Source organism: Triticum urartu, chromosome 1A (assembly GCF_056163025.1).
Source record: "Triticum urartu cultivar PI428250 chromosome 1A, HENAU_Tu73, whole genome shotgun sequence".
Taxonomy (NCBI): Eukaryota; Viridiplantae; Streptophyta; class Magnoliopsida; order Poales; family Poaceae; genus Triticum; species Triticum urartu.
This window is the reverse complement of record NC_141873.1, coordinates 288,818,052-288,842,626: the sequence shown is the minus strand read 5'-3', so window position 1 is coordinate 288,842,626 and position 24,575 is coordinate 288,818,052. Positions and strand designations below refer to the sequence as shown.

General features: G+C 48.4%; 2 protein-coding genes across 5 annotated transcripts; both read right to left on the bottom strand.

Moving 5' to 3' along the window:
- Positions 1-476: 476 nt before the first annotated feature.
- Positions 477-7,984, bottom strand: LOC125507370 (uncharacterized). Of its 4 annotated transcripts, none has more exons than XM_087518922.1 (4): positions 7,219-7,984; positions 1,557-2,766; positions 930-1,107; positions 477-840 (listed from the first exon to the last, which is right to left on the bottom strand). In XM_087518922.1, the coding sequence occupies exons 1-2, from the start codon at positions 7,288-7,290 to the stop codon at positions 2,434-2,436; spliced, it is 405 nt and encodes a 134-aa protein (XP_087375048.1). In that variant the 5' UTR covers positions 7,291-7,984; the 3' UTR covers positions 477-840; positions 930-1,107; positions 1,557-2,433. The 4 variants fall into 4 exon arrangements, with proteins under 4 accessions (XP_087375048.1, XP_087375051.1, XP_087375054.1 ...); XM_087518925.1 differs by having other exon boundaries at positions 930-1,784; positions 2,274-2,766; XM_087518928.1 differs by having other exon boundaries at positions 2,274-2,766.
- Positions 7,985-8,426: 442 nt separating this feature from the next.
- LOC125527893 (uncharacterized) lies at positions 8,427-14,491 on the bottom strand. Its single transcript, XM_048692402.2, has 3 exons — positions 12,792-14,491; positions 12,449-12,695; positions 8,427-9,032 (listed from the first exon to the last, which is right to left on the bottom strand). Exons 1-3 carry the CDS (start codon positions 14,388-14,390, stop codon positions 8,665-8,667), a joined length of 2,214 nt encoding a protein of 737 aa, XP_048548359.2. The 5' UTR covers positions 14,391-14,491; the 3' UTR covers positions 8,427-8,664.
- Positions 14,492-24,575: the final 10,084 nt, after the last annotated feature.

The window sequence follows — 24,575 nt, the reverse complement described above, 5'->3', positions numbered from 1 at the left end:
CTGATAGATCAAACTCTTTGAGAGTACACGACAAACTGTTAACCGAGGAGTCAGCAAATGTGGCACTGTGAGGCGCAACTCCATCAACTAAGAATGAGGCAATTCTTATCTAAAATGCAAAATTACAGGCAATATTTAATCAGACAGAAAAGTTGAATATTAGATTTTATTGTTAATGTTGAAGAAGACACACCATAAGAGGCTGGCATGTGATTACTGTTTTTGAAGCAAACAACGGAGGTGATGGAGAAGGAGTTGTCTGAAGACAATAAAGGGAAACCAAAGGAATTCCAGCAGGAAATTCCAAGAATTGATTCCCAAATGGATAAATCGGAAGACAATTGTTTTGATCTGATAATGTAAAATAATAGATTAGGCCCAGAGACGATTTATAACTTGACATGATAGCAGCAGTAGTACAAAAGCGAAGACATAATCAGTATTCACCAAAATCAGGGACCGACAATGTATCAATGTGCACAGAGGACAAGAAAATGTGTTCCTGTAGAAATAATATTCGTACATGAGACCCAGCAAAGTGAGTATCATATCCAAGGTACGTATCTTACCTCAGAAACAACCCAGCAACATTTATGCAAGAAAAGTTTTTTTAACTGAATATTGGAAAGATATATGGTGCCCTTCCTTAACATGGTTATGCTGGCTGAGCGTTTGACCTGCTCTGTGATGGATGGTGCAGTAGAAGAGAGGCAAGAGCTGCACATCGAGGGCTCTTTGCCTCACTCAACCCTGAGAAGCCGTGAGATTGCCAAAGAGAGCAGCGCAATGGCGGCACTCATTGTACTAATGGCTCCATCCGTGATCAACAACATCAGCATGCTGCAAACAGAATGTGTCAAAACTGAAATGTATGCGTGCCTTACATATGTTTATGTAAGTAGTTTTTCAAGAAGTGCGGTATGTCATACCTGCTGAGAATGTAGAGATGAACTATGATCAGTAGAAGTGCAATATATTTTGTTGCTTATACACAAGTGACTACACCCATGCAACTATCTGGATTGAGGAAACCAACATAGCAGTGCATTTATGCAGGATACCATTGGACTTGAACATCACTAACAACCCAAATCTTCACAGAGAAACCTGCATGAAACATGAACAAGACAGAATATATGGGCATTAGGTAAACGTCAACCTAATCCAGAGATATGTAGTTGTCACCATAGTCTTAGTGTCTTACAAACCCAAAAAGATATTCTATCACCACAAACAGATAAATATTCTTATCTTCCGTAAAACAACTTGTTTCCTTACATTCAGACCGCTACTAATAGTGCAATCCTTTGGTGTCTCAGGATTAGCATCGAAATCCTTCTAATTTCTAGAACTTGCTATTATTTCACTCCAAACGACAGTAAATAAAGGTACCCATGTACAAAAATTCTCTTTATATAAACATCCATCCTACTTCCTTTTTTAAAGAAATTACCATCTACTTAAGAAACAAAGAAATTAGCAAAAATAGATAGATATGTTTTGAATCTATCAAATTATCTTCTATGACAATGAGAAAAGCTCTTCAATTAACATACGTGCTAGAATGTAGAGATGAACTGTAGTCAGTAGAAATGCAATATAACTTTTTGCCTGTATAAGCAAAGAGCAACCCAGAGAAGTGCCCAATCCTAGCCTGTCAAGCCAACAAACATTTTCCATGCAGAGTCCCAATCCAACAATCTGGAGCCTTTCCCCTTTTCTGCTTTCACCATATCTCCCACTTAGCACAAGCCTTCAACCTGATGCTTCCACAACATGCCTCCCTGAAGTGGTCCAGACACGCATATGATGATGCACAAGAAGTTATATAAGGTTGTTTTTGTTTTAGTACTTATGCCGGCATTCCAAATAGAATTTAGCAGTGCCAAGAATGACTACTACTGAACTGCACTAATAATAATCCAGAGACACCAAAACGAAGATACATAAGCGGACGTAATTAAGCAACTAAGGACCTTGGAATTAAGGTCGTATGAGGATGTCAGCACAGAACAACACAAATATTAGTTTCTCAACTCCTTGAATTTCAGGTGACGCGTGAAAAGTTTACTGAAAATCAGCCATCTATTTTCCATGTTGTTTTGCACCACAACCTACAGGTACCGATAACATAGATATATGGCATTGTATCAGATCAGATGGAACCTAACAACCAAGCAAACCAGCTAATGATCAATAAGAAAGTGAAACCATATGAGATGAATTTCAGAAAAGCGTAATACTATCATTCATGTCACCAAAGAAAATAGTACCTTCAAGTTGGCCTGATTTAAAAGATGAACTTCCGCATGTGCTCTTGGTATTTGTACAGATTGTTCCAACCACTGAGACAACATCGCAGATGAAAGGGATCACAATGTGTGCCAATTTATTAGATAATCGAACTTCTAGGCTCTACACACAATTTTGGCTTCACAACCAGGCAAGAAAACCAAACCATGCATCAATCTCCGCAAAATTCTCATCAAACGCACCAGAACTTGCCACAACAGCTTTAGCCAAAGTGTACGCTTGCTCACAGATGATATTAACTTGTAAATGCAACATGATATGAAGCAGTAGTTGCAAATGCTTGTACATTGATTCTGGAACTCTCTCTGGGTCCCAATGTCCCTCACATTGCTCTAAATACTCAACTAAAAGGGACAATAAGCAGTGCTCCTCATCCTTGGATATATCCAACGGATTAGGTGGCATAACCGTAAAGAAGTCAAGTGACCCATCAAATGAGTTGGGCATTATCCTCTGAAAGAAAAATTGAAGATAATGAATAGAATTAAATTAGAATGTCAAGGCTACAAGTTGCATTAAGATACTTATACGAATATAAAGTATAAACATCACACAAGTACAGGCTCTTTCATCGAACACCTTGTAGGCCCTTAAACAAAAAGGAGATTTTCTTTCAGACTAGAGAGAGAGAGAGAGAGAGAGAGAGAGAGAGAGGCTCCCATCTCTTTGCTTGGCATTGGCTCCCTTCTAGTGGGAGCACTGGCCATTCGGGTGGCATCCTTTTAGGGGTGAAGGATGCCACCTTCGAGGTAGGTAGCATGGATCGAGGCCAGTTCTTTGTTAGCATGGAACTCTTCGAGCGGGCGCTTAACTTCAAGTGGGAGGTCATCATCGTCTACAGCCCTGCTGACCACAGTAGGTCGGCCTCCTTCCTCGAGGAGCTCCACCGGAAGGTCTCGGCGGCCTCGCTTCCGGTGGTGGTTGGCGGCAACTTTAACCTCCTCCGGTTCGTGGAGGACAAGAGCAACTCGAACGTTAACTTGGCGCGGATGCAGATGTTTAATGACTGCATTGCTGACCTCGGTCTCCGTGAGATAGATAGGATTGGTGCCAGATTTACCTGGACCAATCGCCAGGCCTCCCCACCTAGTCCATCCTGGACCGGGTCCTAGTTTCCCCGGAATGGGACCTCCGCTGCTCCCTTGCTTCCCTCCGGGCCATCACCCGGATTGGCTCCGACCACGTCCCCCTCCTCCTGTCCTCCGCCGACGAGCGACCACCGTCCCCTCCCCCCCCCCCCGGTTCCGGTTTGAGACTTTCTGGCTGTCCCAGACTGGATTCGTGGAGGCGGTCGCTGCGCGCTGGGTGGAGGCTCGGGCCCACCCCCATCCCCGCCCCCCCTTGCCCATAGACTCATGGCACTTCTGTGCCAAGCGGGGCCGGTAGTTCATGAAGGATTGGGGTGCCAACCTGGGGCGTGACCTCCACGAGCGCAAGCAGGCCCTCCTAACTGCCATTAACTTGGCGCGGATGCAGATGTTTAATGACTGCATTGCTGACCTCGGTCTCCGTGAGATAGATAGGATTGGTGCCAGATTTTACCTGGACCAATCGCCAGGCCTCCCCGACCTAGTCCATCCAGGACCGGGTCCTAGTTTCCCCGGAATGGGACCTCCGCTGCTCCCTTGCTTCCCTCCGGGCCATCACCCGGATTGGCTTCGACCACGTCCCCCTCCTCCTATCCTCCGCCGACGAGCGACCACCGTCCCCTCCCCCCCCCCCCCGGTTCCGGTTTGAGACTTTCTGGCTGTCCCAGACTGGATTTGTGGAGGCGGTCGCTGCGCGCTGGGTGGAGGCTCGGGCCTACCCCCATCCCCGCCCCCCCTTGCCCATAGACTCATGGCACTTCTGTGTCAAGCGGGGCCGGCAGTTCATGAAGGGTTGGGGTGCCAACCTGGGGCGTGACCTCCGCGAGCGCAAGCAGGCCCTCCTAACTGCCATCCAGGCATTAGACCTGCATGCCGACGCGACCGGCCTCTCTCCTGACGAGTGGCTGTCCCGGTACGACTTGGAAGACCAACTCTCCGTCATCTACTCCGATGAGGAGGCTTATTGGCGCCTTCATGGCGCACAGAAATGGGTGTTGAAGGGCGATGTGAACACGGCATACTTTCAGGCCATTGCGAATGGCCGTCGTAGACGCAACACCATCCCCCTCCTCTGGGATGGTCCGACTCTCCTTCAGTCCTCCCGTGACATCCAGGCCCATGTTGATGGGTTTTATAGGGCCCTGTTCTCCGCTGCTCCTAGGAGCGGCCTCTCTTTGGCTCCAGATTGCTGGACCGGCCCCCAGCTGGTCTCCATCGCTGAGAACGTGGCCCTCACGGCCCCCTTCTCCGAGAGCGAGGTTTGGGCCGCCATTAAAGGCATGAACCCTACCTCGGCGCCGGGACCTGATGGCCTTCCGGTCAAATTCTTCCGGACCTTCTGGAATGTGATTAAACCTGAGATCATGGCCATCTTCGACGAGTTCTACGTTGGGTCCATCGACCTCGGACGCCTCAACTATGGGATCATCTCGCTCATCCCCAAGGTCCCTGGGGCTTCCGACATTCGCCAGTTCCGCCCGATCACGGTCATCAACGTGATTTTTCGGATTCTGGCGAAAGGGTTCGCCAATAGGGTGACCCTGCTAGCGGACCGCATTACTCACCCCAACCAGCCCGCCTTTATCCAAGGCCGGTATATCCTGGATGGGGTGCTAGTTCTTCACGAAGTCCTTCATGAGGTTTGCTCCAAGCACCTTAAGGCGGTGTTCCTGAAGATCGATTTTCATAAAGCCTACGTCACGGTTAGTTGGCCCTTCCTTTGGGAAGTTCTGCTCCGAAAAGGTTTTGACGACCGTTGGGTCTCTAGAGTGATGCTGATGGTTTCCTGCAGTCGCACTGCTGTGAACATCAATGGTGAGATCAGCCCTTACTTCCCCACCTCCTATGGAGTTAGGCAAGGCGACCCCTTCTCCCCATTCTTGTTCAATCTCGTGGTGGATGCGCTTGCCGCCATTCTGGATAAGGCTAAGGCCGCGGGCCATATTCGTGGGATCACCCCCCACCTGGCCGGCGGATCTGGGATCTCCCTCCTCCAGTATGCCAACGACACCGTCATCATGGTCGAAGGCTCTGATGCGAACATCTCTAACCTTAAGTTCCTCCTCCTCTGCCTCCAACAAATGGCTGGCCTCAAGATCAACTTCGACAAGAGTGATGTGATGGTGATGGGCTTCTCTCCCGCTGAATCCCTGCTCATTGCCAACCGGCTCAACTGCCGCCTGGGCTCCTTCCCCACGACCTACCTGGGAATGCCCATTAGTGACACTCGGCTCACAGTCACTGACCTTCGTCCGACTGTTGCCAAGTTACAAACGCGCATCGAGCCTTGGCAGGGTAGGTGGCTGTCTAAGGCGGCTCGGACGATCCTCATCAACTCCCTCTCCAGCCTCCTCTTATTCCTCATGAGCTTCTACAGCCTGCACGAGACACTCCACCATGAAATAGCCAAGGTCCAGTCCCGCTTCTACTGGGCTGGCGACAATAATAAACAGAAGTACCATATGGTCAGCTGGCCTGACATTTGCAAACCACGGGAACAAGGTGCCTCGGTACCATGTGCTCTAAACGCATGAATGTTGCTCTCCTATCCCGCTGGCTTTGGCACATCTCACAAGGGCACGGTGGCCTCTGGTTAGACATCATCCGGAACAAGTACCTGCATGGTCAACCCCTTGCCTTCTGCCAGCGCTCTAGCGGCTCTCAATTCTGGCAGTCGGTTGTCCAACTACTCCCAGTCCTCCGCATCAGGACCTCCATCTCGGTTGGATCTGGGGCTGCTACGCTGTTCTGGTGGGCCGGCGACTCCCCCTTCGCGGCTCGCTTCCCCGACCTCTTCTCCATCGCTGTTGAACCCATGATCTCCATTGAGAGGGCCCTTATTGACTTAGGGCGCCTCGCGTTCCGTAGGCCATTTGGGCCTCCGGATACCGCCGCCTGGCAGGAATTGCTTGATTGTGTTGCTCTCCATGAGCCGATGGTGGACGTTGGCCCGGATCAAGTGAGATGGCGCCTTGATCCTTCGGGCCAATTCTCCACCAAGTCCTTATACCAAGTCATCGCCCCCTCCTCCGCTCCCCCCCCCTTACGGCGGTGTGGTCCATTCGCCTTCCATTGAAGATTCGGATCTTCATGTGGCAGTGGATTCGCGGTCGGACCCCGTCTGGGGTCGAGGTCCTCAAACGCAATAGCCCGGGCTCTGGCTTATGCCCTCTTTGTGGGGTCCCCGAAGACTCGAATCACATCTTCTTCTCCTATGTGTCAGCTCAATTTGTCTGGAGCTGCTTTAGGGAGGTGGTGGGTGGGAATTGGTGCCATACCAACTTCCCCGACCTATTCACTGAACTCCAAAACTCCCCCTTGTCCTCGCGCCACATTAGGTGGCTTGAGATTGGGGCGATCGCTTGGATCCTCTGGACGATTCGCAACAAGCTTGTGATTCAGCGCACTCCTCTTCGACGGGCTACTGACGCTCTTTTCAAACTGTCTGGTTACTTGTAGCTTTGGCGGCCGCTTAGCCGCCCTCAGGATCGGGACGCCATCTCCGCCTTCATCGCCGACCTTCGCTCGATGGCCGTCCGTCTCTCGCCGCCGCCACCCCCGGAGCCTGACTAGTCGTCTCCTGCGCTCCGGCGCGCGCGTTTTTTCCTTTCTTTTGGGCTTGTTGAGCTGTGCCCTCAGCAGAACCTTTTGTACTTCCTGTTGTGTGACTTGGGTGTGTGTGTGAACTAGTCCATGTTTGTGCGCTCTTTGACGGTTTGCTTTATTTATAAAGCGGGGCGAAAGCCTTTTTCGGTAGAGAGAGAGAGAGGCAGGGACGAGGGGTCAAAATAGGAAGACCGGACAGATTCAAACTCACCTTCTCCTCCCGCTTGGCGTCGGCGCCACGTGAGCCAGAGTGGAGGTCGACATAGATGACGAGCTCGCGCATGGCATAGTCGGTGGCTTCGAATTGAAGAGGCCATTCATCTTGGGGGGTAGTCCGTCACCGCGGGAACGAGGGCAAGGTCGCAACAGCAGGCCTCATCTGTGGCGCCGACCCGAAGGCGAACCAGTCGCGGAACAACATCACGACCACCATGCTAGCCGTGCCCGTGCACCGCCCCTCCTAGGGCGGTTGCCTCCTCCGAGGATGGAATAAATCCGAGGGGACCCTCCTGCCAATGGCCATGAATGGGGAGAACCAGATCGCGGGAAGAAGAGGCTCCCCATCGACCATCTCCGCCGCCGACACCCCCGCTCCTGCCACGGGGCCGAGACGTGCGCCGTCCGCACCGGATCCCCTCCACCCGATGTCCTTGTGGCGACTGAGGCGCAACGATGGGCCGCCGACACCTCCCGCTCCTGCTACAGGGCCGAGACGTGCGCCGTCCGCACCAGATCCCCTCCACCCGATGTCCTTGTGGCGATTGAGGCACAACGATGGGCCCGTGCTCTTTCTCAAGAGGAAGGGATGACGAGCAAGGCTGGAGCTCGGCTAGGAGAGAGGAACAGGGAGGAGAAGGGGCGGAGGCGACGAGAGGAAGGATATGGGGTTTGCTTCATGAGGAAGGGATGATGAGAGAGACAGAAGAGGAGGGATATGGGGTTTGCTTCTTGAGGAAGGGATGATGAACAAAAACGTGTCCAGGTAACACCTCCCTCAGCGAGCGCCCTTTCCTTCTCCTTTTATTTTTCTCCCATCGACACCTCCTGCCCAACCCACGCGCTCGCTCGAGCCCTGCCGACGTGGACACCACGAGCAATCACTCCTTCCGTGTACGTTAATGTGTTTGATTTCTCCAACATGAACGTATTACCCAAGTGGTACTTCTTTCCCGTTTCAAATACTCCGTGCGTTCTCTTAATGGTTTTCTGTGCCAACAGTACCTTTTCTAGAGAATGTCAATAAATTTTAAAATCCATTTCGCCGGCCAGATTTTCACTTGTTTAGTGACTTCATTCTTCACTTGACGCTTTTGAAGATCTCCACACAAATTAACATGCGATTGATAACTATGTCTGATTCTAGGTTGCCATGTTCTACATATATGGTAAAATAAATAAAAATTGGATTGTTATTTAAAGAGTCTGTACTCGTCAAACATTGTTAATTGCTCATGGCAACGCACATGCATTATGTGCTAGGTAAAACTAAAACTCAAATAACCACCATTCCACATACCACACTAAATAATTCTCCAAATATAATTAAGTTCTACAAACATCGCAGTTAACTTAGTTTCTAGCAAAACAGTACCAATAGAAAGGGCCATCAGGCGTATGGTTTCCCTTAATAACTTAGACAAGGACTCCTCAAGGGCCATCAGGCGTATATGATTTTCCTTGCTAACTTAGGTTTCAAAGACTCCTCATACATCATTTTGTCTATCCAGTCGCTCACGCTCCCTGGACTATCCTTCATCAATTTCTGCACCATCGCTCGATCCCTAGCAGTCTCATTGATAAATATAGTAAAATCAACATCCCAGGCAGGATCAAAATAGATGGAGTCTTCGTCTTCGATCGTACAATCAAGCAAAGTACCGATCTGCCCATATCGAATAAGTTCTTTGTTGTTCACTGCACTTTCTCCACGAGCCATACCTTCAAATTCTGCGTCACGCCCAATGTATGGTTCTGAAGATGGATGAATGATCTTGATCCCTTTTTGCTCACAATGATAGCAGCGACCTTCTCTCAAAGCAAAGGGAAAAAAATGAATATCAGCTTCACAGTCATCACATCAAGGCTCACAAGTAACAATGGCAATAAGCATCAACTTGAAGATACAATTATATCAGAATATGCCAGTGTTTAAGAACCTAGGCCATGCAGGCACAACAACATTAAGAATGGATTGCCCAACCTTGATGTTTTAGTATATAGAATCTTGGTTGGCATACTATTGAAGTAAGATAATCCTTGAGGTTTTAGAGCATCTCCAGCCGCGCCCCCAACAGGCCGCCCAGGGCGCCTTTTTTCGCGCCGGCACCGAACAAACCCCCCAATTGCGGCCCCAAGACGCCGAAATCCGCCGGCTCGGCCCATTTTGGGGCCCGGCGATCGCAGGCCGAACCCAGCGCACTGGGGGGGTGGGGCGCTCGGGGGCTCCGGCGAAAGGGGAAAACACGCCTGGGCCACACTGTCATGCAAAAACTCAAGGCAAGTCGTCCAGATTCGCCCCCCACCCCCACGTGCTCGACCACCACCCTGCCGATCCCGGCGCCGCCCACCACCCAGCACTGCTAGATAGGCCATTCCCCGCCGGAAAAGAGAAAAGGTTTCGCCGCGGCAGCCTTTCCACCACCATCTGGGCGAGTTTTCCGGCGCTCCGCCGCGCAGGGCGGTATACCGGCGGCTGTGCGCCCACCACGCCCGCCAGGTGTTTGGCGATTTGTCTGCCCGGCAATGGACTCGGACGACGAGGAGGCGCTCGCCGCGCTGCTGGAGGAGGAAGCCGATGCCGACGTCCAAGGAGAGGAACATCTCATGATCCTCGCCGGCCTGCTCGCGAGCAAAGAAAAGCCGCGGCGAGGTGGCTCGGCGCCGGGGCGGCTGAAAGCAAAGAACTGGCATCGTCTGGAAGGCTATTGCATGCTCTACTCCGACTACTTCGCCGACGCTCCACTGCATAGCGACAAAGTACTTTGGCGTCGTTACCGGATGAGCCGAAAGCTTTTCCTCAGGATTGTTAATTCCATCCGGGAGTTCGACAGCTACTTCAAGTGCAAGAAGGATTGCACCGGCAAACTTGGATTCACCTCAATCCAGAAGTGCACAACAGCTATGAGGATGCTTGCATACGGAGCTCCCGGTGATTCACTCGACGACTATGGGCGCATGGCCGAGTCCACGACTATTGAGTGTTTCTACAAGTTCTACAAGACGGTGGTGGCAGTGTTTGGACCACAATACTTGCGATCACCCAATGCCAAAGACACTGCTCGGATCCTAGCACAGAATGCAGCAAGAGGATTTCCTGAGATGCTTGGAAGCATCGACTGCATGCATTGGAAATGGAAGAATTGTCCATTTGCTTGGCAGGGGATGTACAAAGGCGCTAAAGGCGGTTGCAGTGTGGTACTTGAGGCAGTGGCACACAGGACCTCTGGATTTGGCACTCCTTTGGTATGCCAGGAACTCACAATGACATCAATATGCTGCAGTGCTCCCCTGTCTTTGCCAAGCTTGTTGAAGGTCATTCTCCGCCAGTGAACTTCGAGGACAACGGGCGGCACTACAACAAGGGGTACTACCTAGCTGATGGCATCTATCCAAGATGGTCTACATTTGTGAAGACTATCTCAAACGCTGTGCCAGAAAGAAGTCCCACTTTGCGAAGGTTCAGGAGGCTTGCAGGAAGGATGTTGAGCGAGCATTTGGTGTGCTCCAATCTCGATTTGCTGTTGTCCGATGCCCTACTCAGACCTGGTCGAAAGATCAAATGTGGGAGATCATGACTTGCTGTGTTATCTTGCACAACATGATCATTGAGAGCGAGCAGGAAGAGACATTGTTTGACACTGAACCATATTACAGGCAGGGTCCTCTTGCGCAAGTTGATCACGAGCTACCGGCAACCTGTACTGCCTTCCTCAATATGCGTCAGGAGATCCGAGACCCACAGGTGCATCAACAACTGCAGCAGGATCTGGTGGAGCACCTATGGAGGCTCAAGGGCAACGCCTAGCTCGACGTGTGATGAAATATGAGTTTTTATTGTTGAACTTTATAATTTGTATTGAACTATTTGTTGTTGAATTATTTGTTGAACTATTTGATTTCTATTGATTTTCTGTGATGAACTATGTGATAAAAAAATTACTTTTGTTGTATTTGCGCCGAACCACGGCGAATATGGGCCGATTTGTGCCGATATCGGGCCGATTTTTCGCCGAAAATGGGCCGAAAAGCGAGCACATTTGGGCCGATATCGGCGCCTGGGGGCGGCGACTGGGAACCCAATCGCCCCCAGAGCCGATTTTAGCGTCGGCTCACCCCCAAGCGGCGATTTTTATGCCTCCTGGGGGGGGGGGGGCAACGGCTGGGGATGCTCTTAGTCTATGTGGATTGCCAACCTTCTATGTCAATTCAGACTTTTGGCTCTACTGGTTGGTGCATTAAAAATAATATGGTATCAAAGCTAAGAGGTCTTGGGTTCAAGACACAGCTTCATAAATAGAAAATTTCCTTGCCCTCTTTCTATCTATGTTTAGGCCTTATTTAGCCGCACAATGAGGGGGTGTTCAAATATATGTGGATTGCCCAACCTTGTGCATCGATTCAGAGTTTTGGTTCTATTGGTTGGTGTCTGAAACTTAATACTTGACATGTCAGATGGAGTGTGCATGGGCTATTGCATTATGTAAAACCTTTAACGAATAAACCTGAAGAATACCAAAAGGGGGGAGACATGTTCAGACATTAGCCAGGTTTGTAGGAAGTGTGAAGAATCAACAAGAGGTGGATGATGAGAGGGGGAGGAGAAGATATTACAACAGATATACAACAGACGATCACAGGATATAAAAAATCTACAATGAAGTACACACATAAATTGAAGTGCAAACTCATAGTTCTACACCAGGTAAAAAATGTGGGTTTTTTTGTTTGAAACATTTGAGTACGTAAAAATTAAGGTTTGAACTCCTTAAAAATCGACCATGTTATATGTCAAAACGTCCAGGAAACATTATTCTACATGTGGGACATCCCCTGCTAATAGCATGTCCGAAGTTCAATACAAGTTGAAAATATGATCGCACTAAACTCCATAACAGCATCCATCAAACTAGTTCGAGAATTATTATGGGCTTTAAGATAAACATCTACAAAACTCAGTTCAAATGCTGTGGAAGCAAGCTGGATAACTAGGTATTTACTGCAAACACATGGATATTCAACAGGAGGAGAATAAGCTAAATTACTAGTTCATTGTATAGTTTGTAAAATACATTTGTTCTGATTAGTTGCATAGTCCACAGCACTGCAAATATCATTTAAAAGGATTATAAATTCATATGTGAATGGTAAAGTTGATAGCCCCTACTAAGTAGTCATGAAAGGAAAACTGATACATGCAGATATGACTTTTTCACAGAGCATACCAGCATCTTTTGATAGATCAAATATAGGACAGCACAAAAATGCCACACTTTCCATGTCTTCATCCCTATTGTTAAACTGGATGAAGAAGAGCGTTGGAACTTGATCAACGTTCTGGGAACCTCTTCGTCTTGCCCAGACATTCATGTGAGCAAATGGGTATTTGTAGCTGTGCGGGCAGTAGCATGCGCCATGCTCAGGTATTGTAGAATTCACATCACAGATAAAATGAAGCTCGTATTCCTGTCCCTATAATCAGGCAAAGAAAGATAAAATCAACAATGGTGACTGGAAGAGCAAGTGGTAGCGCTTAAAAGAAAGTTACTAAACAGAAAATAAACTTGCCGTCTTTTTTGCATATCTGTGTAATGCAGCTTCAGCTTTTTTGACAATTGTACTCTGGCAAGCCTTAAAGTTATCCTGGTGCTCAGATATAATCTTGGAGGCATTCTCGCTCAATTTCTCAACCGGCTCCAAAGATTTGGCAGGCGGTAATGTTTGTGAAAAAGTTCTAGATATCGCACAAACATCACTGGAAGAGAGGACCTGCTTAATCTCAAGTGTTGACTGAAGGGTTTTCCCTACCTGTGGCATCAGTGTCATTGCAAATTCTACGAGTGCAGTAGGGCTGGGATGACGTGCTGTGCGAGCTGCTGTATCATACGCAAAAGATTCAGAAAAAGGGATGTGTCCATCGTGACCTTGTTCTTTTGCTGTTTCATCAATGACCCGATCAATTCTGGCGTTGCAGAGAAGCAGGCACTTCATAGCTTCATATACAGAATAAGCAGGGAAGCAGGCACAGATGTAGCCAACAAGACCACATAGGGAGAGGAACTCGGTGCGCGCGAGGCTCTTTGTGCAGATCATTTCAACCTCAAACTCTTGACTTGGAGGAAACATGGTGTCATACCAAATGGTGTTGAGGATGATGTTGGTCACAGGATCGAAAGGACCGTAGCAGTGGCCAGCCTTAAGGAGACCACGGTGGTGGCGTGAGCACAAGTCATTCTTTGGTATGCAGGAAATCGCCTTGAGGTAGAACAGATGGATTCGATCAAGAAGCACCATCTTGAGAGAGATTTCTAGCCCAAGCTCAACCAGAATAGTCTTCCTTTTTCTGCGTTGCATCTTTGAAACTGCGTGATGTACATGATTCAATTGGTTTATCGTATCCTTGCTGGAGGTGAATAACTTGGAGAGTTCCATTATATTGGAATAGCTGATGCAGTCCTGTGTCGCTAGAAGGTTGGAGGCCTTGTCCACACAGGAAGCCAGCGAGAAGGATCGAGACACCAATATGGCGACAGTGGGATGCAACGCGGAGATGGCAGCACATTGCAGAGCTATTTTTGCAGTAGGGACGTGGATGGTGAAGGTGTGGATGTCACGATCTTCGTGGATGAGACGCACAGCGACGAGAAGGTCGGCTTCTGACAAACGCAGGTAGCGGAGGGCATCACAGGTGGTAAGGTAGCGGAAGTAGGAGGTGAGGAAAGTAACGAGGCCGGCAAGAGATCGGGCAGCAATGCTGCTGTTCCGGAGTGTGGTGAACCGGGGTACGAGTAAGATGTCTTTGCTAGACTCTGTGATGATCTTGGAGATGGCCGTGTCCCTCAGTCCCTGCGAATGCTTCTTTTCCTTCCCCTTCTTTGTGTTGGTGTAGCTGCCGGCCCGTGATCTCTTCCTCTTCCTACTCTTTTGTAGCTCTTGGGAGACGGTGTTGGCGATGATGTTGGAGACGGGGTCGAGGAAACCGAAGCTGAAGCCGGCCTCGAGGAGGCTCGGGATCAGCTTGGGCGGTAGTCGATGGAGCGCCTTCTTGTAGTAATCGTGGAGGTGATCCAGCGCCGCGGACTGGTTGTCTTTGGCGTCTTTCCGGTCGACACCATCGATCATCAGGCGACGGCGGAAGATTTCGCTCGCCGTGGACTCTCTCGCCATCTCGTTCTGGGTGGGGAACGCCGTCGGCGGCGCGTTTGAGATCAAGGGGAAAGGCTAGGGTTTCATGGGGTGGGTACTCTTACTATTTAGTAAGTGGTGAATTAGTGTGCATCCACCCGGTAACCATTTTAGTGTTGTTACTATATTTACCATGAATTTTACTAGCAGAATCATACGTGAGGCTGCGCATATGTGCATGCTGATGATAACCATTTTAATCATGTTACTTCCTCCGTTTAGATGTATAAATCATTTTACGAAAACCAAATAATTTCAAAACACTTAAGCGTGGTGCATTAACTTTCATCTTGTTTTTTGTTTTTTGAGATATCAACCAATAAAAGATATGAAGTGTGTATTTCTACTCGTAATGAACGAGTTGGTGAATCGTCTTCGCGGTTTATTTTTGCTGGGTTTTTTTTCGTCTCTCCTCCCATCCTTGTCCACGGTTTATTTTTGCTGGGTTTTTTCGTCTCTTCTCCCACCACCCCCTCCCACCCTGGTCCATCAGTTTATTTTTCTCTCCATTCTTTATTACAACCAGAACTTTCCTAACATATAATAAATCACGAATCTGACTTTCTTAAATTATGCAAATCAATCGATTCATTTTATTGGTTCAATTTGCCTTAGGAAACAAATAACAGATTTTCAGGAAACAAATAATACATTTTAATCTAACTTTCCTAACTTAGTGAAATTTGTTTTATAAAACAAATAACAGACACGTCACAACTTTCCTCCCAATAAATAGTTTCTTAACATTTGCAAAATTTCCTAATCAGACACGTCACAAATGGGCAGGTACCGATATCACATTACCAAACAATAAAACCTCATTTGCATAAAAATCAGTTCAAAAATCCTAACTTTCCTAAATTTTTACCTTTTCTCTACTTCTAATGGACGAGTTGGTGAATCGTCTTCGCGGTTTATTTTTCCTGATTTTTTCGTCTCTCCTCCCACCACCCCCTCCTTCTCCGCGGTTTATTTTCGCTGGGTTTTTTCGTCTCACCTCCCACCACCCCTCCCACCCTGGTCCATCGGTTTATTTTTCTCTCCACTCTTTATTACAACCAGAACTTTCCTAACATATAACAAATCACGGATCTGACTTCCTTAAATTATGCAAATCAATCGATTCCTTTTATCGGTTCAATTTGTCTTAGGAAACAAATAATACATTTTCAGGAAACAAATAATACATTTTAATCTAACTTTCTTAAATTATGCAAATCAATCGATTCCTTTTATTGGTTCAATTTATCTTAGGAAACAAATAACAGATTTTCAGGAAACAAATAATACATTTTAATCTAACTTTCCTAACTTATCTAAATCAATCGATTTCTCTTATTAGTGAAATTTGTTTTAGGAAACAAATAGCAGACACGTCACAACTTTTCTCCCAATAAATAGTTTCTTAACATTTGCAAACTTTCCTAATCAGACACGTCACAAATGGGCAGGTACTGATATCACATTACCAAACAATAAAACCCCATTTGCATAGAAATCAGTTCAAAAATCCTAACTTTCCTAAAGTTTTACCTTTCCTTGATAACAACCAATATTCCCTATGTTTTCCACCTATTGAAGGAAATCACCCCTCCATCGATAATAGCATTTTTTTGAACTGAGATCTCCGGGTTATGATTTTTTTTGCGATTCTTTCCAATTTTGACCTCTCCTTCCACTCTGGCTCCTTCTCGCATAAACACCTCCACCACAGCCAGGTGACACCGTCCCAGACCTCCTGCCTCTCCACACCTTCTCCGCCACCTCCTTCTCGTACTCCATTAACAATCCCTCCGCCACATTTGTCCACGACGGTGTCGAGGGCATGGCGCAGCAGCGTACCAGCGATAGTGCAACGCATAGCAGCAGGAAGCAACACGCAGCAGGCGAGGCGAGCGGGCGACGGTGGAGGGCAGAGATGCGGCCGGCCTGGCTGAGGGGCGGCCGACAGAAGATGGCCACGACTGGAGGCGGCGCGAGGCAGGGGCGTGACAGCGGGGTGAGCGAAGGGATAGGCAGCAGCTGACGGGGCGAGCGCAGCCAGCGAGAGTGTGGCGCGCGGCCAGGGTGTGTGTCGCGCGGGGCACAGTGGTACGGTGGCTGCGGCGAGCGCGACAGCAGCGACGGGCGCTACCGATGTGGTGTAGCATGGGCGTGGGCATGGAGAGGGAGTGACCCCGCGGGCGCGGAAGAAGAGCGGCAGGCTCGGGCATGGGCGTGCATAGGAGCGGGCATGTGCCACGGGGTCAATCCGAGGAGCTCGGTGGCTACCCTGCAATGGCCATGGCAGACGGCGGTTCTCGGCCACGGCGAAATACCTAACGAGAGCAAACGAGAGGGGAAACAGGGAAAGGCAAGAGGAGATCATGGCGGTGTCAATGGCGCCCTAGGGGAAGACATGGGAGCTCGGGGCGACACGGATCGAACGGCAATGTCACGGTGGCCCATGGTTGAGGAAGACGGCAACGACTTTGATGCCGGGGTGCTGGACTTGATCTCGTTGGCGCAGACGAAGTAGCGAAGGCGTTCGGAGCTCCTCGACAAGCTCCTAGCCCGCAGGGAGGGCAGTGGCCATGTGGACAGGGTCGGTCATGGTGGTCGTGGCGTCTGACTTCGTCCAGATCGACGGGATCGATCGAGCGAGGAGGAGAAGTGGATTTGGGAGGGGGCGTCGAGGAGGAGTGAGGCCATGGGGGCAGGGAAGGAAGGGCGTCACCCTTATCCATTCCCCTTTGATGCCAGCGAGGTGGTCAGGCGGGAGCCCGGCTCTGTAGCGACGCGGCTCGGGGAACAGGAGAAGACGACCGCGCGGGGACTCGACCGCTGAGCCGGTTCGGTGGCAAGGCCCGGGGGCAGGGCAAATCCCCCTTTACATCGTCCTTTTGGTTTTTAAATGTATTCTAATCTCTTTCTCCTTTTTAACACCGTTTTCTATTTATTCTTATCATTTAAATGATCTCTACTCCTAATGTCTCAGTTGGTAGTCTCCGTTCCGGGTTTATTTTCGCCCCCCCTCCCGAATGAGGGAGAGGGGGAGAGAGAGTGAGGAAGAGAGAGGGAGAGGGTGTGTGAGAGAGAATTTGATGGTAAAAAGGTAGTCAATGTCACTTAATATGTATGAGAATATTAAATGTAATATTAACATAATTGATATTGAACTTTTAAAGTTAATGTGGTCCCGTTGCAACGCACGGGCGTTCTTCTAGTGTTTTAAATGACTCAAGACTATCAAACACGACATGCAGTGGTTAGTTTATTGCATGCAATGCTATTACTTGGCAAATGAACATTAAGTTTTTCCGTTTTTCACTCCTTTTTTATCACGATGCACAACCTAAAATGACTTATTCATCTAGACGAAGGGAGTACTATTTTTACAACTGACTTTACTAGCAAGTGGAGGGATTACCTCTCGAGGAGGGGCAGAGTTGCATGTTGATTGTAACAAATTTAATTTCGTTACTATTTTTATGTGGGAGTTTACTACCAAGTGGAGGAAAAACTGTGGGAATTTTTCTAGGTTTGCTACTCCAATCAATGCATCTACTCTCTCTTGCTCATCTTTCAATTGCACATAAACATTGACATTCATCTTGACATGAACTCATGCTTATGTTGAAAATCTTCAAAAGATGTGTCTTTACTATTGAGGAATTTCACGTCGAACAAGAGGTTTCACGTATTAAAAATGTATCACAGTAGTATCAAACATTATTTTCTTTACCGAAAAAGGCTTTCGCCCCGCTTTATATATAAAGCAATGATCAACAGCATCCGGTACAAACGCACACCCCCCACAATAGACGCACACACACATCCAAGGCATGACACATAGGCGCTAAGCGCGGCAACACCATCCCTAGCACTACGCAAAGAGGTGAAGCCACATATGACGAACCGTGGGCTTCAAGGCGGCGCCTTCAAGAAGGGGACGACACCGGAGCGCCGCCACCGCCCGATCCGAGGATCAGAGTTTCCCCTGGAGCAACACGACGGGCAATGAGAGCCGCGACGACACCTTCAAGAAGGGAACGAGGTTCGCCGTCGCCAGTCCGTCCGAACATAGAGCAGGTTTTCACCCCGACCACCAATCACCACCACCGAACGCCACATCCCGGCTACCACGCCGCCCACACGGCTGTCGTAACCGGGCAGCACCAAGCCATGGGCTCTGCCCATGAGCCTTACGAACCCACCATCAGGGCCGCCGCCCCGACATCCAAGACCTTGACACCATCTCATCCGAGATCCGCCGCTACTCCAACCAAAGACACGAGCGAAAAGGACCCGCCTTTCGCACCCCTGGGCTGCCCCCTGTGATGAGACCCAATAGGTCGGCCAAAACTAGCCTCCATCGCCCCGTCCTACGGCACCGGGCGCGAGACGAGCTCGGTCCTGCTGCCAGGCGCGAGACGAGCATGATCCTGCTGCCGGGTGCGAGACGAGCTCGGTCCTGCTGCCGGGCGAGAGACAAGGTCAGTCCTGCTGCCGGGCGCGAAACGAGCCTGGTCCTGCTGCCTGGTGCGAGACGAGTGATGGACCATAACTGGGGGAGGGCCAACCATCGACGAAGGTAGCATACGATTGATGAAACATTATTTTCTTTTTACCGAAAAAGGCTTTCGCACCGCTTTATAGATAAAGCAAACCGCCAAGAGCACACATACAAGAACTAGTCCAGGACAAACGCACCCACAAAACACAACAAGAGATCCAAAGGGTTTTGCTGAGGGCATAGCTCAACAAGCCCTAAAAAACAACAAAGAAAACTGCACGGCCGAGGCCGGAGCCAAAGCCGAGGAGGAACACCAAGCATCTAATCAGGCTCTGGAGGAGGCGGAGGGGGCGGCGGCGATAGGCGGACAGCCATCGATCGAAGGTCGGCGATGAAGGCGGAGATGGCGTCCCGGTCTCGAGGGCGGCTAAGCGGCCGCCAAAGCTGCAAGCAACCAGACAGTTTAAAAATAGCGTCAGTAGCCCGACGAAGCGGAGTGCGCTGAATCAAAAGTTTGTTGCGAATCATCCAGAGGGTCCACGCAAGAACGCCAATCTCAAGCCACCTAATGTGGCGAGTGGGCAGGGGGGAGTTCTGGAGTTCAGTGAATAGGTCGGGGAAATTGGTGTGGCACCAATCCCCCCCCCCCCCCGCCTCTCTAAAACAGCTCCAGACAAACTGGGCAGATACGCAGGCGAAAAAGATGTGATTCGAGCCCTCGGGGACACCACAGAGCGGGCACAGACCGGAGCCTGGACCATTGCGCTTGCGGACCTCCACTCCAGAAGGGAGCCGGCCACGGATCCATTGCCACATGAAGATCCGTATTTTCAGAGGCAGATGGATGGGCCATACCGCCAGGAGGGGGGACGGGGCGGAGGAGGGAGCGATGGCCGAGTAGAGGTACTTGGTGGAGAATTGGCCCGAAGGGTCAAGACGCCACCGAACTTGGTCCGGGCTAGCATCGACGTCCGGCTCGTGGAGGGCGATGCAATCAAGAAGCTCCTCCCAAGCGGCAGTTTCCGGAGGCCCAAATGGCCTCCGGAAAGCAAGGCGCCCTAAGTCAATAAGGGCCCGTTCAACTGAGATCGTCGGGGCGACAGCGATGGAGAAGATCTCGGGAAACCGGGCCGCGAAGGGCGAGTCTCCCGCCCATCGGTCGAACCAGAACAGGGTCGCTGAACCCGTTCCCACCGAAATGGAGGTCCCAATACGGAGAACGGGGAGCAGTTGGATCACAGACTACCAAAATTGGGATCCACCAGACCGTTGACAGAAGGCCAAAGGTTGGCCACACAGGTACTTGTTCCGGATGATGTCTAGCCACAACCCACCATGCCCTTGCGAGATGCGCCATAGCCATCGGGAGAGGAGAGCGATATTCATGCGTTTCGAACACATGATACCGAGGCCGCCCTACTCCCGAGGCTTACAGATGTCGGGCCAACTAACCATATGGCATTTCTGTTTGTTATTATCCCCGGCCCAATAGAAGCAGGATTGGACCTTTGCAATCGCATGGTGGAGCGTCTTGTGGAGGCTTTAGAAGCTCATGAGGAATAGGAGGAGACTGGAGAGCGAGGATTTGATGAGGATCGTCCGGGCCGCCTTTGACAGCCATCAGCCCTGCCATGGCTCAATGCGCGTCTACAAATTGGACACGGACGGTCGCAGATCAGCCACCGTAAGCCGAGAGTCACTAATGGGCATCCCAGGTAGGTGGTGGGGAAGGTGCCCAGGCGGCAATTCAGGCGGTTGGCGATGTCGCGGGCCTTGGCCGGAGAGTAGCCCATCACCATCACATCACTCTTATCGAAGTTGATCTTGAGGCCAGACATTTGTTGGAAGCAAAGGAGGAGGAACTTAAGGTTGGCGATGTCCGCGTCCGAGCCTTCGACCATGATGATGGTGTCGTCAGCGTACTAGAGTAGGGAGATGCCGGCGCCGCCGGCCAAATGGGAAGCGAGCCCACGGATATGGCCTGCCGCCTTAGCCTTGTCCAGGATAGCCGACACTGCATCCACCACCATGTTGAACAGGAACAGGGAAAAGGGATCGCCTTGCCTCACCCCACAAAGAGTGGGGAAGTAGGGGCCAATTTCCCCATTTATGTTCACGGCAGTGCGACCACAGGAGACTGCTACCTCTTGAGCACTGCGTTGGACTTCCCCGAAGAGGAGAGGATGATGCAGCAAAGTAGCGTAAGTATTTCCCTCAGTTTTTTGAGAACCAAGGTATCAATCCAGTAGGAGGCCACGTGCGAGTCCCTCGTACCTACACAAAACAAATAGCTCAACGCAACCAACGTGATTAGGGGTTGTCAATCCCTCCACGGTCACTTACGAGAGTGAGATCTGATAGAGATGATAGATAATATTTTTGGTATTTTTGATATAAAGATGCAAAGTAAAATAAAAGGCAAAGTAGAAAGCAAAGCAATAATAAAGTGATTGGAGATTGATATGATGAGAATAGACCCGGGGGCCATAGGTTTCACTGGTGGCTTCTCTCAAGAGCATAAGTATTTCTACGGTGGGTGAACAAATTATTGTTGAGCAATTGACAACATTGAACATAGTTATGAGAATATCTAGGTATGATCATGTATATAGGCATCACATCCGAGACAAGTAGACCGACTCATGCCTGCATCTACTACTATTACTCCACTCATCGACCGCTATCCAGCATACATCTAGAGTATTAAGTTAATGAAAACAGAGTAACGCCTTAAGCAAGATGACATGATGTAGAGGAATAAATTCATGCAATATGATAAATACCCCATCTTGTTATCCCCGATGGCAACAATACAATACATGCCTTGCTGCCCCTACTGTCACTGGGAAAGGACACCGCAAGATTGAACCCAAAGCTAAGCACTTCTCCCATTGCAAGAAAAACCAATCTAGTAGGCCAAACCAAACTGATAATTCGAAGAGACTTGCAAAGATAACCAATCACACATAAAAGAATTCAGAGAAGATTCAAATATTGTTCGTAGATAATCTTGATCATAAACCCACAATTCATCGGTCTCAACAAACACACCGCAAAAAGAAGATTACATCGAATAGGTCTCCACGAGAGAGGGGGAGAACATTGTATTGAGATCCTAAAAGAGAGAAGAAGCCATCTAGCTACTAACTATGGACCTGAAGGTCTGAGGTAAACTACTCACACTTCATCGGAGGGGCTATGGTGTTGATGTAGAAGCCCTCCGTGATCGATTCCCCTTCCGGCAGAGCTACAGAACAGGCCCCAAGACGGGATCTCGTGGGTACAGAAGGTTGCGGCGATGGAATTAGGTTTTTGGCTCCGTATCTGATCGTGTGGGGGTACGTAGGTATATATAGGAGGAAGGAGTACGTCGGTGGAGCTTCGAGGGGCCCACGAGGCAGGGGGCGCGCCCTCCACCCTCGTGACCGCCTCGTGGCTTTCTTGACAAAGGGTCCAAGTCTCCTGGGTCTTATCTGATGAGAAAATCACGTTCCCGAAGGTTTCATTCCATTTGGACTCCGTTTGATATTCCGTTTCTTCGAAAAACTGAAATAGGCAAAAAAACAGCAATTCCGGGCTGGGCCTCCGGTTAATAGGTTAGTCCCAAAAGTAATATAAAAGTGGAAAATAAAGCCCAATATAGTCCAAAACAGTAGATAATATAGCATGGAGCAATCAAAAATTATAGATACGTTGGAGACGTATCAGGCATCCCCAAGCTTAATTCCTGCTCGTCCTCGAGTAGGTAAATGATAAAAAAAGAATTTTTGATGCAGAGTGCTACTTGGCATAATTTCAATGTAAATCTTCTCAATTGTGGTATGAATGTTCAGATCCGAAAGATTCAAGACAAAAGTTCATATTGACATAAAAATAATAATACTTCAAGCATACTAACAAAGCAATTATGTCTTCTCAAAGTAACATGGCCAAAGAAAGTTTATCCCTACAAAATCATATAGTTTAGTCATGCTCCATTTTCGTCACACAAGAATGCTCTCATCATGCACAACCACGATGACAAGCCAAGCAATTGTTTCATACTTTAGTAATCTCAAACTCATAAACCTTCACACAATACATGAGCGTGAGCCATGGATATAGCACTATGGGTGGAATAGAATATGATGATGGGGGTTATGTGGAGAAGACAAAAAAGAGAAGATCTCACATCAACGAGGCTAATCAATGGATATGGAGATGCCATCGATTGATGTTAATGCAAGGAGTAGGGATTGCCATGCAACGGATGCACTAGAGCTATAAATGTATGAAAGCTCAACAAAAGAAACTAAGTGGGTGTGCATCCAACTTGCTTGCTCACGAAGACCTAGGGTATTTGAGGAAGCCCATCGTTGGAATATACAAGCCAAGTTCTATAATGAAAATTTTCCACTAGTATATGAAAGTGACAAAACAAGAGACTCTCTATCATGAAGATTATGGTGCTACTTTGAAGCACAAGTGTAGAAAAAAAGATAGTAGCATTGCCCCTTTTTATTTTCTTTATTTTCTTTTTTGGGCCTTCTTTTTTTTCTTTGGCATTTCTCTTCTTTTTTTATTGGGACAATGCTCTATTGAATGATGATCATCACACTTCTATTTATTTACAACTCAATGATTACAACTCAATACTAGAACAAAGTATGACTCTATATGAATGCCTCCGGCGGTGTACCGGGATATGCAATGAATAAAGAGTGACATGTATGAAAGAATTATGAACGGTGGCTTTGCCACAAATACTATGTCAACTACATGATCATGCTAAGCAATATGACAATGATGAATGTGTCATGATGAACGGTATGGTGGAATGTTGCATGGCAATATATCTCGGAATGGCTATGGAAATGCCATAATAGGTAGGTATGGTGGCTGTTTTGAGGAAGATATAAAGAGGTTTATGTGTGAAAGAGCGTATCATATCACGGGGTTTGGATGCACCGGCGAATTTTGCACCAACTCTTAATGTGAGAAAGGGCAATGCACGGTACCGAAGAGGCTAGCAATGATGGAAGGGTGAGAGTGCGTATAATCCATGGACTCAACATTAGTCATAAATAACTCATATACTTATTGCCAAAATCTACAAGTCATCAAAAACCAAAGCATTACGCGCATGCTCCTAGGGGGATAGATTGGTAGGAAAAGACCATCGCTCGTCCCCGACCGCCACTCATAAGGAGGACAATCAAATAACACCTCATGTTTCAAATTTGTTACATAACGTTTACCATATGTGCATGCTACGGGACTTGCCAACTTCAACACAAGCACTTCTCAAATTCACAATTACTCTACAAGCATGACTTTGATATTATCACCTCCATATCTCAAAACAATTATCAAGCATCAAACTTTTCTTAGTATTCAACGCACTCAAAAGAAAGTTTTACAAATCTTGAATACCAAGCATATTATTATTATTAAGAAAATTACCATGCTATTTAAGACTCTCAAAAATAATCTAAGTGAAGCATGAGAGATCAATAGTTTCTTTAAAACAAATCCACCACCGTGCTCTAAAAGATATAAGTGAGGCACTAGAGAAAAACTATAAAGCTCAAAAGATATAAGTGAAGCACATAGAGTATTCTATCAAATTCCAATTCATGTATGGCTCTCTCAAAAGGTGTGTACAGCAAGGATGATTGTGGTAAACTAAAAAG

Excerpts from the sequence above, each read along its gene's own strand:
- LOC125507370 (XM_087518917.1), bottom strand. The coding sequence starts at position 7,290 with ATGCGCGAGCTCGTCATCTATGTCGACCTCCACTCTGGCTCACGTGGC. Across the intron at positions 2,767-7,218 it reads ACGCCAAGCGGGAGGAGAAG|AGGATAATGCCCAACTCATT; the intron begins GTGAGTTTGAAT and ends TTTTTCTTTCAG.
- LOC125527893 (XM_048692402.2), bottom strand. The coding sequence starts at position 14,390 with ATGGCGAGAGAGTCCACGGCGAGCGAAATCTTCCGCCGTCGCCTGATG. Across the intron at positions 12,696-12,791 it reads ACAGATATGCAAAAAAGACG|GGACAGGAATACGAGCTTCA; the intron begins GCAAGTTTATTT and ends GCCTGATTATAG. Across the intron at positions 9,033-12,448 it reads TGATCTATCAAAAGATGCTG|GTCGCTGCTATCATTGTGAG; the intron begins GTATGCTCTGTG and ends CTTTGAGAGAAG.